Source organism: Rattus rattus, chromosome 16, assembly GCF_011064425.1.
Source record: "Rattus rattus isolate New Zealand chromosome 16, Rrattus_CSIRO_v1, whole genome shotgun sequence".
NCBI lineage: Eukaryota > Metazoa > Chordata > Mammalia > Rodentia > Muridae > Rattus > Rattus rattus.
Window position 1 is genome coordinate 9,588,762 of NC_046169.1, and position 12,863 is coordinate 9,601,624.

The 12,863-nt window shown below is 49.6% G+C and overlaps 2 protein-coding genes across 2 annotated transcripts in view; both read right to left on the reverse strand.

Moving 5' to 3' along the window:
• The window catches only part of Fam220a (family with sequence similarity 220 member A), a 29,479-nt gene extending 17,519 nt beyond the window's left edge, over nt 1-11,960 (reverse strand). The window contains exon 1 of the mRNA XM_032886856.1: nt 11,848-11,960. The gene's annotated coding sequence lies outside the window, so the exon portion shown is untranslated. The remainder of the gene's footprint in view (nt 1-11,847) is intronic.
• Nucleotides 1-12,255, reverse strand: part of LOC116885564 (small integral membrane protein 10-like protein 2A) — a 28,105-nt gene extending 15,850 nt beyond the window's left edge. Inside the window, exon 1 of the mRNA XM_032886857.1 lies at nt 11,848-12,255. Within this exon, the coding sequence (XP_032742748.1) occupies nt 11,848-12,033 (186 nt within the window). The 5' untranslated portion in view covers nt 12,034-12,255. The remainder of the gene's footprint in view (nt 1-11,847) is intronic.
• Between the last annotated feature and the right edge of the window lie 608 nt (nt 12,256-12,863).

Below are 12,863 nucleotides of genomic sequence, written 5' to 3' on the forward strand. Positions count from 1 at the left end.
GCCTGGACTACACAATGAGCTCCTGTCCCAAACAGGCCAGCCTGGACTACACAATGAGCTCCTGTCCCAAACAGGCCAGCCTGGACTACACAATGAGCTCCTGTCCCAAACAGGCCAGCCTGGACAAACACAACTCCTGGCTCCTGTCCCAAACAGGCCAGCCCTGGACTACACAATGAGCTCCTGTCCCAAACAGGCCAGCCTGGACTACACAATGAGCTCTTGTCCCAAACAGGCCAGCCTGGACTACACAATGAGCTCCTGTCCCAAACAGGCTAGCCTGGACTACACAATGAGCTCCTGTCTCAAACAGGCTAGCCTGGACTACACAATGAGCTCCTGTCCCAAACAGGCTAGCCTGGACTATACAATGAATGGTCTCAAACAGGCCAGCCTGGACTACACAATGAACGGCCTCAAACACCCTTCCTCAGAAGGAAACAAACATAAGAATGACCAACAGCAAAGCCAAAATACGAGACACTCAAAGCTGTTTACTCTCACAGTTTTTCAAAGCCCTGTGCATGTACGCCTCCATATTTATTTTGAGAGGGTCGTCTTATGTACCCCAAAGGTCGCTAGGTATGGGTGGCTGGTGTCTCAGACCATTTTGGGTTCAAGTTCTGTGGAGATACTTGACGTCCTAGGATAGTCTGGATATAGTCGGGGTGGGAGTTGGGAAACTCGGTCTCAATAGACAAAGTCAGACTGGGAAGATGGCTGGGTGGGTAACAGCACTTCCTGCCCTAGCACGGGAACCTGAGTTCAAATCCCCACACTTAAACACACTCCAAGAGAAAATGGGGTGTGACCACGCCCAGCACCTGCAACCCCAGCTTCTCCAGGATGGAGACCCTGGCAGCTGCTGGCCAGGTGGCCTAGCCGAGGCTGCAGCTTCCAGTTCAGTGAGATGACATCTCACTGTGCACTCAATGTGCACATGCTGCACCACACACACACACACACACACACACACACACACACACGCACACGCACACGCACACGCACACGCACACACACGAATGCCCATAGCAATATTACTCAGTGAGACAGTGACAACCCAAAGGCCCAGCAGCCAACTGGAGATTATCTGGAGAAATGGCAGCTATTAATAGATTCAAAGTGGGATCCAGCAGTGGAGAAGCTGTCCTAGTAGCATGCTCACACTACAAGAGGCGGGGAAAGGTCTGCAGGGCTTCCTAGAACTATCTCTTTAACCTACTTATCTTTCCTACCTTCCTTCCTTCCTGCTTGCCTGCCTTCCTTTCCCATCTATCATCTGTCTGTCCGCCCGTCCGTCCATCCATCCATCCATTCATCCACCCACCCACCCATCCATCTTAGAGACAGGGTCTCAAATAGTCAGGCTGACCTCAGGTGCCTATAGAGCTGAAGATGACTTTGAACTCCTAATCCTCCTGCTTCCCCCCTCTGTATGGGACTACAGCCTAGGACACCTTGCCTTGGTTGTAGGATGTCCTAGGGATAAGACCTAGGGCTCAGGGCATGCTGCTAGACAAGGTCTCTTCCAGCTGGGTCACATTCCCGGTGCCCATATTCATCCACTCGCCTGTCCACTTGATGCTGCTGTCTTTGGGTCACCAAGACTGTTTAAGACTGGAGTACCGGACTTTAAACCGTTTCCAAACCTCTCTGGTAGACTTACTTGACTCCCACCCAGCAGCACAAAAGGACTGAGGACACCCACAGCAACATCTGCTCTGCAACCCTCCTCCCCCCCCACGCCCCTAAAGAGCCATTCAACAGGTGTGATGTGGCCCCCACTGCTCCTGAGTGATCACACGCTTTCTCTTACAGCCCAGGGTCTTCTCAAGGACACAATGGCCATCTGCTCACCTTCTCAGATAATATCTCTACCCCAGTGCTTTGCCAGCGACTGGATTACGCTGCTTGGTTTTTCATTTTATTTATTTAGTTTTTAATTGTAAGAAATCTTTCTCTGCTCAGGGTACTAATCCTTTACCGAATTAATTTACCAATGACTGCTTTCCTCCTCTCTGTGGATGGTCCCCCTGCCCCTCAACATGTTAGAGATGGACCTAGGACCTCATCCATGCTAAGCCAACATTTGACCACTGACCTACATCTTTGGCTTCTCCTACTTCATCCTCTGGCAGGTAGAAGGAGTTCGTGTTTACTCGAATTTCTTGCATCTTACAAAACTATCGGGTGAAAAAATGGCTCTTCTCTCTCCAGGACACACAGGGCAGCCCCAGGAGAAAAGTAAGCATGCGCTGGTTCTCACCTATCCCAGAGTCATACAGTGTGACATCTGCCTGAACCACACGCAGTTATTTCTAGACCTCTTTCAGAGACAAGTCGAGGGAGCCTGCCACGGTGTACACGCCTGCAAACCCCGTGTTCACAAAGACAAGGCGGAAGGACTGAGTTCCAGTAGCCTTAGCTACATGGGTTCTAGGCCACCCTGGTGAGACTGTCGCAAAGCACTGAGCAAGTCCAAAATGCAGGAAAGAGGCTGGGGAGGCGGCTCCGAGGCTAAGAGCGCTTGCTGCTCCTGGAAAGGACCCAAGTTCCATTCCCAGCACCCACACCGGGTAGGTCACTAACACCTGGGACTGCAGCTCCAGAGGAGGCGACACCTCTTCTGGCCTCCAGATGCACACACACACACACACACACACACACACACACACACACACGCACACACGCATCGGAAGGTAAAGAACGCCGGTGCTGGGTCAAGCAGGGTGGCTGGGCAGGTGAGGCAAGGCACTTTCTGCCAAGCCTGATAACCCAAATTTGATCCCCAAGACCAACGTTGTAGAGAGAACTGATTCAGACAAACTATCCTCTAATCTACACACATAACTGAACTGCCAAGAACAACAAGAGGGGCTGTTCCAATGCGCTTTGCACAGATCTACACTTTCTTCCTGGCTCACGTCCCCAGCCTCCAGCTGTCCCAGGCTTGCCCAGGTGTGGGTCCTGGTGACAGCTCGCCCTGTCCACATTCTGCACTCCTCCAGCCCAGACATCAATGTGGTAACAGACAGACCTCCCTCTGCCAAGGTTTTGCTCATGCCTCCCCTTACCAACGAGGTGCTCTCTGTCTTATTCACAACACCAGCCAACTCCCCCTCCCCCAGAAGACAAGAAAGATCTCCATGTGATGGAAAAGCTTGAGAATGAATGCTGCCCAATATGGAACGGTACTAATGGCCCTGAATTCTACGCTTAACCAGGATGCTACATTTATCTTTTGAGATATGGTTTCATGTGACCCAGACTGGCCTCAAACTCACTCTAGCTGAAGAAGACTCTAAGCTCCCCATCCTCCTGCCTCCAGCTCAGTGCCAGAGTCATAAGGTTATACCATTGCAACTAGCGTACAGAATAAGCTTTGTACCGGCTGGTTCTGTGTGTCAACCTGACACATGCTGGAGTTCTCAGAGAGAAAGGAGCCTCCCTTGAGGAAATGCCTCCATGAGATTCAGCTGTAAGGTTATTTTCTCAATTAGTGATCAAGGGTGGGAGGGCACCTTGTGGGTGGTGCCATCCCTAGGCTGGTAGTCTTGGGTTCTATAAGAGAGCAAACTGAGCAAGCCAGCGTAGGCAAAAGCAAGCCAGTAAGTAACACCTTCCATGGCCTCTGCATCAGCTCCTGCTTCCTGCCCTGCCTGAGTTGCAGTCCTCACTTCCTGTGGTGATGAACAACAATGTGGAAGTATGAGCTGAATAAACCCTTTCCTCCCTAACTTGCTTCTTGGTCATGATGTTTGTGCAGGAATAGAAACCCTGACTAAGACAAATTGATACCAGCCTAGTGGGGTATTCCTGTGACAACCTGACCATGTTTTGGGGAGGACTGTGGACTGTGGAACTTTGAGCTAGAAGAGCCATTTGGTGTTAAGAGCTCTGTGGGATGCTCTGTAGGAGCTTGGAAGATAATGTTGAGAACAGTGCAGACGATGGAGGCCTGGCTTGTGAAATTTCAGAGGGAAGATTAGACTGTTGCTGTTTTGATTGTGAAGATTCTGTGGTTTTGGTTAGCTGGGGCTGAAGAATCAGCTGTGATTAACAAGATACCAGAGCTACTAAAACGGAACCTTTACATTACTGGAACTATTGATGCTGGTCAGCTGGAGCTGGGAAATTAGTGGTGATAAAGAAGAGACCAGCATCATTGAGGTGAAATCTTCTGGGAAGTGTTTTCTCAGAGCACAAAGAGGCTGTGTTCCAGAGAAAGCCGAGGTGCTGTGGCTGGACTTGGTAATGTGTAAGAGTCACCCAGGTGGTATCGGTGGTGTTGAAGCCATGAAGGGGTCATGAGGAGCAGCTGAGGCTGGGCACTGTGAGACGCCATGGAAGGCCATTGGTGAAGGTGCAGCCTCAGTTGCAGTTGACTGCCCAGGACTGAAGGGGTCATGCAAAGGAGTTGAGGCCCGGCACCATGAAGAGAGCCTGTGAGAGGCTATTGGTGAGGCCTAGTTGCAGTGGAAGACAGCAGTGTTTTGGAGATGCCAGTACCATGAGATGACCACCAAGAGCAGCAGCAGCAGTGGAGAACAGGCATCTGGAGCCTAGAAGACAAGGTGTGCGCTACAAAGGGCAGAGCTGGAGAAATGACCCAAGTCCTTGGAGCCCAGAAGATTGTGAGTGGATCCCAGACACTGGACGGTTAGAGTTTGATTTAGCTAGGAAGAAAGTATCTTAGTGGAACCCACAGTTAAGAGCCTTTGAATTGTAAAAAGACTTTGAATTTTAAAAGATATTGGATATTTTAAATGGATTGAACTTTTAATATGTAAAGACGGTGGGACTCGGGTTGGGGATTTAGCTCAGTGGTAGAGCGCTTGCCTAGCAAGCACAAGGCCCTGGGTTCAGTTCCCAGCTCCAAAAAAAAAAAGACGGTGGGACTCTTTAAAGTTATTTAGATCTTGGGGATGAATAAGAAAGTAAGGGTTGAGGCTTCATAGTGATATGTTTGTGTATCAAGTTGACAAGGGGTCAACTGTACTGGCTGGTTCTGTGTGTCCAGTTGACACAAGCTGGAGTTATCACAGAGAAAGGAGCCTCCCTTGAGGAAAGGCCTCCATGAGATCCAGCTGTAAGGCATTTTCTCAATTAGTGATCAAGGGTGGGAGGGCACCTTGTGGGTGGTGCCAGCCCTGGGCTGGTAGTCTTGGGTCCTATAAGAGAGCAGACTGAGCAAGGCAGGGCAAGCAAAAGCAAGCCAGTAAGTAACATCCCTCCATGGCCTCCTGCTCCTGACCTGCTTGAGTTCCAGTCCTGACTTCCTTGGGTGATGAACAGCAATGTGGAATTGAACTAAATAAACCCTTTCCTCCCCAACTTGCTTCTTGGTCATGATGTTTGGGCAGAGATAGAAACCCTGAGTAAGACAAGCTTCCTTATAATCTGTCCTCCCATAGCGTCTCCACATGCTGGGATTCCAGGCCTATAGCAATGCCTGGTAAACAAAAACGTATTAAGTACGAGGGGAAAAAAGATGTGCAAGTGGTGAGGAGGCACAAAACCCATGGAGTTACAGAGTTAAACAGGCTCAGGGAGGAGAAAGAGCAGCTAGGCCTGTGGACAGCTCAGTGGGGAGATGTCCTTGCTACGATGCCGGGTCACTAGAGTTTGAGTCCCAGGACCCACACAGTTGGAGACAAGAAACACCTGCAGGTAGTGCTCTGACCAACACACCCGCATTATGACATCCCACGTGCGCATGGGCTCACATGGGCTCACACACACAAAGATATAAGAGAAATCGGAGATTGGCACGAGAAACCAGAGATATAGCTCAGTGGGCGAGAGGCTATGGGTTCAGTCCCCAGCCCTAAAGTAGAGGAATGGAGCTGAGTGGGTGGTGGCCCATGCTTTTACTCCAGGGAAAAGGCAGGCAGATCTCAAGTTCAAGGCTAGCCTGGTCTACAGAGCCAGTTCCTGGACAGTTAGGGGAGAAATCTTGTCTCAAAACATGAGAGAGGGGTTGGGGATTTAGCCCAGTGGTAGAGCGCTTGCCTAGGAAGCGCAAGGCCCTGGGGACGGTCCCCAGCTCCGAAAAAAAGAACAAAAAAAAAAAAAAAAAAAAAAAAAAAAGAGAGAGAGAGAGAGACACACACAGAGAGACAAAGAGACAGAGACAGACAGAGTGAGAGAGACAGGCAGAGAGAGACAGAGACAGACAGACAGACAGAGACAGAACAGTTAAGAGCATAGAAGGCAAAGGCAGGTTTAAACCTTGCTGAGCCCAGGGCAACAAGGGAGAAAGCAGCTGCAGGTGACACAAGGTCTCTTGGTCTTTGCCGAGTCTTTTCTCTGTTCTTTACAGACCTTCTCTTTGGGTGACCTTGGACTAAGACCCTTGACCTCGCTTCTCTCAGGCCATATAAGTAAAAGGTTGTAGGTGCAACTCATCCAGAGGTATCCATGATATTGGTTATGTTTGTTGGTTTGGTTTGTTTTCAAGACAGGGTTTCTCTGTGTAGCCCTGGCTATCCTGAAACTCACTCTGTAGACCAGGCTGGCCTCAAACTCAGAGATCCACCAGCCAAAGGTGCGTGCCACCAACACCTGGCTTTTCTTTTTTGTTGGTTGGGGAGGGGCAAGGACTCATTCATATAGTCCAGGCTGGCTTTGAACTCCAGATCCTCCAGCTTCTACCTTCCATGTGCTGGGATTATGGATGTATTCTACTATAGCCCTCCCAGGTAACTTTTCCCGTCTGCAATGATTGATACAGCTGTTCAATTGATTTCTATATCGGTATGAAATCCCTGTGCTGTATGAAAAAGTGGAGTGTGAATAAACTCAGAAGACGGGGGCTTGATTAAAAGCAGGCCTCGGCGGGAGAGGCTGTGCCTAGACCTGCTGGAACTAGATGCCTCAGGGTAGGGTGGTACCCCAGGGGGCTCCCCTTCTCTAGGAGGAGAGGAGAGGGCAATGGGTGAGGAATTTATATGAGTGGGACTGGAAGGAGAGGAGAGAAGGGCTGTACTTAGGATGTAAAGTGATTAAAGAAAAAAAAAAAGCAGCATTTTCTTCCTTTTTTTTTTTTTTTTTTTTTTTTTTTGGTTCTTTTTTCGGAGCTGGGGACCGAACCCAGAGCATTGCGCTTCCAAAGGCAAGCGCTCTACCACTGAGCTAAATCCCCAACCCCCTTCCTTTTCTTGAGAAGGAGAAACTCTGTAACCTTGCCTGGTCTAGAACTCACAGAGATCACCAGCTTTTGCCTCGTGAGTGTTGGGATTAAAGATTGCTTGGCTTTATTTTTTTTAATTTTATGTTATTTTTAATTGGGTGTTGGGGGAGGGTGTGTTCAGTAGAGTGCTCTCGGGGGCCAGAAGAGCTTGGTAGATTCCCTAAGCTCCAGCCCTCTCCACAGCAGCTAGCCCCCCTCTCCAAACCCTTTTCTATCTTGGGACAGGGGTCTTTGTCACTATGTTGTCCACACTGACCACAGACTTGCGAGGGGGAGGCAGTTCAGTTGTAAGCACAAGAACCTAAGTTCCATCCTCCAGAATACACAGGAAAAAAAGCTGTGCGTGCGTGCATGCGTGCGTGCGTACGCGCACAGGCGCACAGTGTCATGTACTTATAATCCCAGCACTGAGGAGTTGGACACAGGAGAATTACTGATAAGAGGCTCCCTGTCTCAAAATAAATAAATAAAATAAAATAAAAGTCAAGAGGCTTGCACCTGAGGACAGACACCCAAGGTTGACTTACGTCTGGCCAACATATACATCCTCCCCCTTTCCCCCTTCCCCTCCCCCCTCCCCCTCACACACACATGCCCCAAAAAGTGATCATCATCCTGACTCAGCTCTTAAGTAGCTGGACGGAAGGACGATGGTCGGACACACACACAGACACACACACAGACACACACGCACACTGTGATTCATCTGCAAACAATACTTTTAGAAACATTCTTGCTACATGTGTTTATCTGTTTACGGAGTATATGTGTGTGGTCCCTCCAGCAGTCACTGGACAATCCTCAAAGAGAGGCTCTTTTCTTTTGATCCTGTGGGTCTCAGGGCTCCCACTCAGATTGCCAAGGTTAGTGGCAAGCACCTTTAACCGTCTTGCTGGCCACCAACAGTTTGGTCTATTTTTAAAGATTACTGGTGGTTGGAGAGCTGACTCGGCAGATAGGAACACTGGCTGCTTTTCTAGAGGACCAAGGTTCGATTCCCAGCACCCTTCACAACTGTAACTCTAGTTCCAAGGGATCCGACACCCTCTTTGGCCCCCGCAGGCACCAGGGACAAGTGTGGTGCACATATATGCAGACAATACATTCATACACAAAAAATTAAAAATAAAATGTTAAAGACTTGGTTTGGTTTATGAGCACGAGTATATGCCAGCCCGTGTACCACAGCGTGCCTGGTGCCTAGCACGCTGGGACTGAAGTTACAGATGGTCGTGAGCCATCTTGTTGGTGTTGGGAAAGGAACACAGGTCCTTTGCAAGAACAAAAAGTGCCTTGGATTCCACGCCTAGCACTGCCAGGGGGTAAGCAGTGCCCTATGAACGAGAGATTTAAACACACGGGTAATAAAGTCCTGTAGGGCCCAATCCTTTAAATTCATTCCAGCTCCCCTGTAATACAGGAAGGGAACATTATGCCGGGTGTGTGTGCACGCACGCACTACCAGACTGTCCCTCTAGTCAGACTATTTCTTAGTACACTTCCCTTTACCCGAAATCACAATAATTAGACCCTCAAGTTCAGTTAGAGATTTTTCACAAGTGAACAAAAGTCCTAAATCCTTCAGGGGAACTTAGGGCATCAGATATTAAGATTTCAAGTACAGCACTGTAACCCACAGCCCCTCTCTCCCTCCCCGAGGATGACCAGGCTGCATGTGACCAGGTCCAAGATCAAGCCTAAAACCTAACAGGGATCTTAGAAAACCCTTGTCTGGCTAGGCAGTGGTACAGTGGCACATGTGGAATTCCACCATGGACCATGAGGAAAAGGCACGCAGGTCTCTTTGAAGTTCAGGCTAGCCTCGTCCACAGAAGGAATTTTACGGAGTTCCAAGCTAGCCAGGGTCGTACAGTGAGACCTTGTCTCATAAGAAAAAAAACATTCCCAAAGCACTTGGTGAGACGACCTTACCCTCTACCTGGGCCCACTTGACCCTGAATTAAGAGAGCCCATGTCTGGTTCCCCAAATTCTCTAAGACTGGCTACACCCAAAATCATAATTTGATCTGGAGCCCACCCAGCTGTCCTTGCTGCTGATGGGCCTGCACTAACTCATTGCTCACACCGCTCTTATTATAGATCCGTTTCCCTCCTCCCGAATGTATCTGCCTTCCTTCAGCACAGTGCACACCCCCATTATGAAATATGGACTTGAATCACCTTTCCAGAGCTGATCTCACCGTCCTACAAACAGATGAGCAGCTAGGAAAACACCGGGAATGGAATCTGCCCCGTTACTGCTTATAGAACAATGAGTCTCCAGCACGCCTGCAGGGAAGAAAGCCAGCGCAAGACCTCGACTGTGAGACTGTCCCTGCCAAGGAGGACAGCCACCATACCCCAGAAGCAGGACGGGAATGGCTGCAAACCTAGTAAGTAGGAAGGGTCCCTGCCAAAGCCTACTCAGCCATCTTGGTGCAAACTGGGTGAGGGGTGGGTAGAAGTCATATCCACATGTGAGGACAGGCGTGGACTTGCTGTGGTCATGTTTAAGGATGCCAGGACAGGACATATATGTTCAGAAGACTTCTCTAGGGAGCCAGAGAGATGGCTCAACTGCTAAGGTTCTTGCTGCTCTTGCAGAGATCTGGACTCAAGCAGTTCACACCTGTCTGCAACTCCAGTTCCAGATGATTCAGTGAACCCTTTTGGCCTCCTCCTCCTCCTGCAGATAATTATATGCAGATACATGCATACACCTAATATATATACACATTACACACACACGCCCCTCTAATTGACCAGTGAAAAACAGATACAGAGAATACACAAAACTCCATCCAGGCAAGCAATTGGAGCAGCTTGGACTCGAGAAGGATACTGAGAGAAATGAATATTTAAGGACATTTTGGAGGTTTTGTCTATTTAGACAGGATCTCGAGACACCCAAAGGTGACCCTGGGCCCGACTCTCTCCCTCCACCCTCCAAATGCTGCTAGGATTAGAGACATGGATCACCACACCTAGTTTTGCAATATTGGAGACTAAACCCAAGACTAACTAACTAGGCAAACATTCCACACCTGAGTTCCATCCCTGGCCTGCTTTGTGTTTGCTTGTTCATAGTGTTAACAAAACCCAGCAATCCGAAACATAACATTTGTAAGCTCCTGTAGTCTTTCGTGTCATTTTCTAACCAAGTACAAATCACATGTAACTCTAGATACCAGATTCCAGAGTGGGACCTAATGGGTCAAACATAGACTGCAGACATTCTCGTTTTATCCCCAAAGATTTTTTTTTTTTCTTTTTGAAAACTCTGGGCTAACTCGACGTTTAAAAATCAGGATGTCTGATTTCTCTCAGGGGAGGTTACCAGATCTGGCAGAAACACCAGAGCGATGTTTCTACAGGTTGGAAATTGGCAAGAACACAAGCTTTCTGGTTTATCTCAGTTCCCACACCCGGCAGCCTTTACTCATTTGTGGCACCTGCTGCTGCTGTAAAGGTTTGCCGTTTCTGCCCCGATGGCCTGGTATCACTTAAGATGCCACCAGTCCTGTTCACGACAGATACCTTGATTTGGAGGTAGAGCTCTTTTGTTATGGTGCTTGCCTAGCATGTAGGAAGTCCTGGGTTGATGCCAGCAGCACTAGGTGTGCACTAGGGTGCCCCCCCCCAAGTAAAGACATTCTGATTTGGACCTTAAAATTGGTTTTCTTAACTCATTTTTAACCAATTTTGATCAACATGCTTGGCTTCAGATTTCACGTGGTCTGTTAACCATCTGTGTCAGGGACTATTTACATACACCAAGTCCAACTTAACCCAACTGCAGAAAAACTAGGTACACTACACAGAAATGGATCCTCTGCACGCCAGGGAATGATATATGCACAGTAAGTCCGGGGCTGGGGCAATTCCTTGTTTATAGCAAATGCAAACCCACCAGGTTCATTTCCAGAACCACAGGGAGAAAACAAACCAATACTGTCAGATTATATGCTTCCCAGGGGTGGAGCTGAGTCAGTCCTTCCAACACAGCCTGTGCCGCTCCAAGGTGTGTAAACAGAATCCAAGGAAGTTCACTATCCAGCCTTTCTTATGTTTTGAGACCGAACACTCAAATCGCTAAGACCTCTCTGCCAGAAAAAAAGCATTTTGTAATTCAAGAGATGGAGAAATGTCAGTCATTTCCAGCAAATGCAGCCTCCAGAATGCTGATGCGAGCATGCTGTTAGTTCATGTCTAAATTGTTTCAGGCCTCTGAATCTGTTTTCCCTCTTTCTCTCATCTTCATCCCCATCGCCATTTCTAACCCCTGGCCAGAATAAATCGGCAACATTGGTCAAGACACCGTTAACTTTCAACCTAAGGTACAAGGATAAAATAATAAACCGTCACAAAGTTTGGGGAACCAGAATTCACAAAGGAACTCACAGCTACAGGATCGCCAACAATTTGTCATTTTTAAGGACAAAGCGTCCTAAGGGACCTTCCTGTCATCTTTCCTTGGATCACACCCCCAGATGTGGGACCTACCCTCTGAAGCATCCTCTTTGCAGAGTGCGGATACAGGGGGAGAATACGCGATGTTTGGTACACACTCAGCCTCGGGCTGACAACATGAGCCCCAAGCACCTGCACCCCGCCGAGCCAGGTGGGCAGGGATGCCGAGGGCGCGGCTCACCTACCTGCAGGCGCACGTTGAGCATCATGGAAGCTACGATGTAGAGGTAGGGAAAGTTGATGCGCAGCCGCCAAGCCAAGTCAAAGAAGATGAGCAGCGTACGGGTCAGCCCCTTGCAGAAGACCCCATAGGAGCGGGCGGCGGCCGAGCGCGACAGCCGGACAGCCAGACCCGACAGAGCCGTCGCCATATAGAGATCCGCGGCGCTCCCACTGCCCGCCCGCCCTCCCTCTCCGCGCCCTGTCGCCCAGGGCCTCCTCCCCCGGGCCGCTGCTCAGCGCTCAGCGATCTCAGGGAGCGAAGGAGACCACGGCGAGGCCGGCAGGAGGGCGGGCCGCGGGGGAGCTGAGTCTGCGCGTCACTCTCCCGAGGCGCCTCCGCAAGCTACCACCTGGATTCCCGGCCCGGCCGTGCGGCCTGACGTCACAAAGCCGGCCCGCGCCTGCGCAGGCAGCAAACTCCGCCTCCCACCCCGCCCTACCCCTCGGGCGGCTTTCCTGGCAAGTAAAGTGCGCGTGCGTGGGAGACTAGGGTTGGCTGGGTTGCATCTGGCGCCCTCTAATGGTGAAGTTGAGAATAACAATTGGAGAGCGGCGGGGTGGCGCTAGCCTGTTATTAATATTCCAGCACTTCAAGAGGCTGAGGCAGGGAAAACAGGAATTCAAGACTGGCTGCTTCTCCAGAGAACCCTGATTTCAGTTTCTCGTACCCACATCAGGTGGCTCTGAAACCAGCAAAATGGTGAAGCAGATAAAGAGCACTTCCCATTGCTCCTGAGGATCTGAGTTTAATTCCTGGAACTCTCAGGGTGGAAGAACACAACTGACTCCAATGTGTTGTCCTTCGTGCTGCTTGCTTATTTTTGTTAACGTGACACCAGCTAGACTAGCGATTCTCAACCGGTGGGTCGCGACCCACTGTATATCAGATATTTACATTATGATTCATAAAACTAGCAAAATTACAGTTATAAAGTAGTGTATTAAGGGGGTCGCAGCATTAGGGAAGTTGAGAACGGCG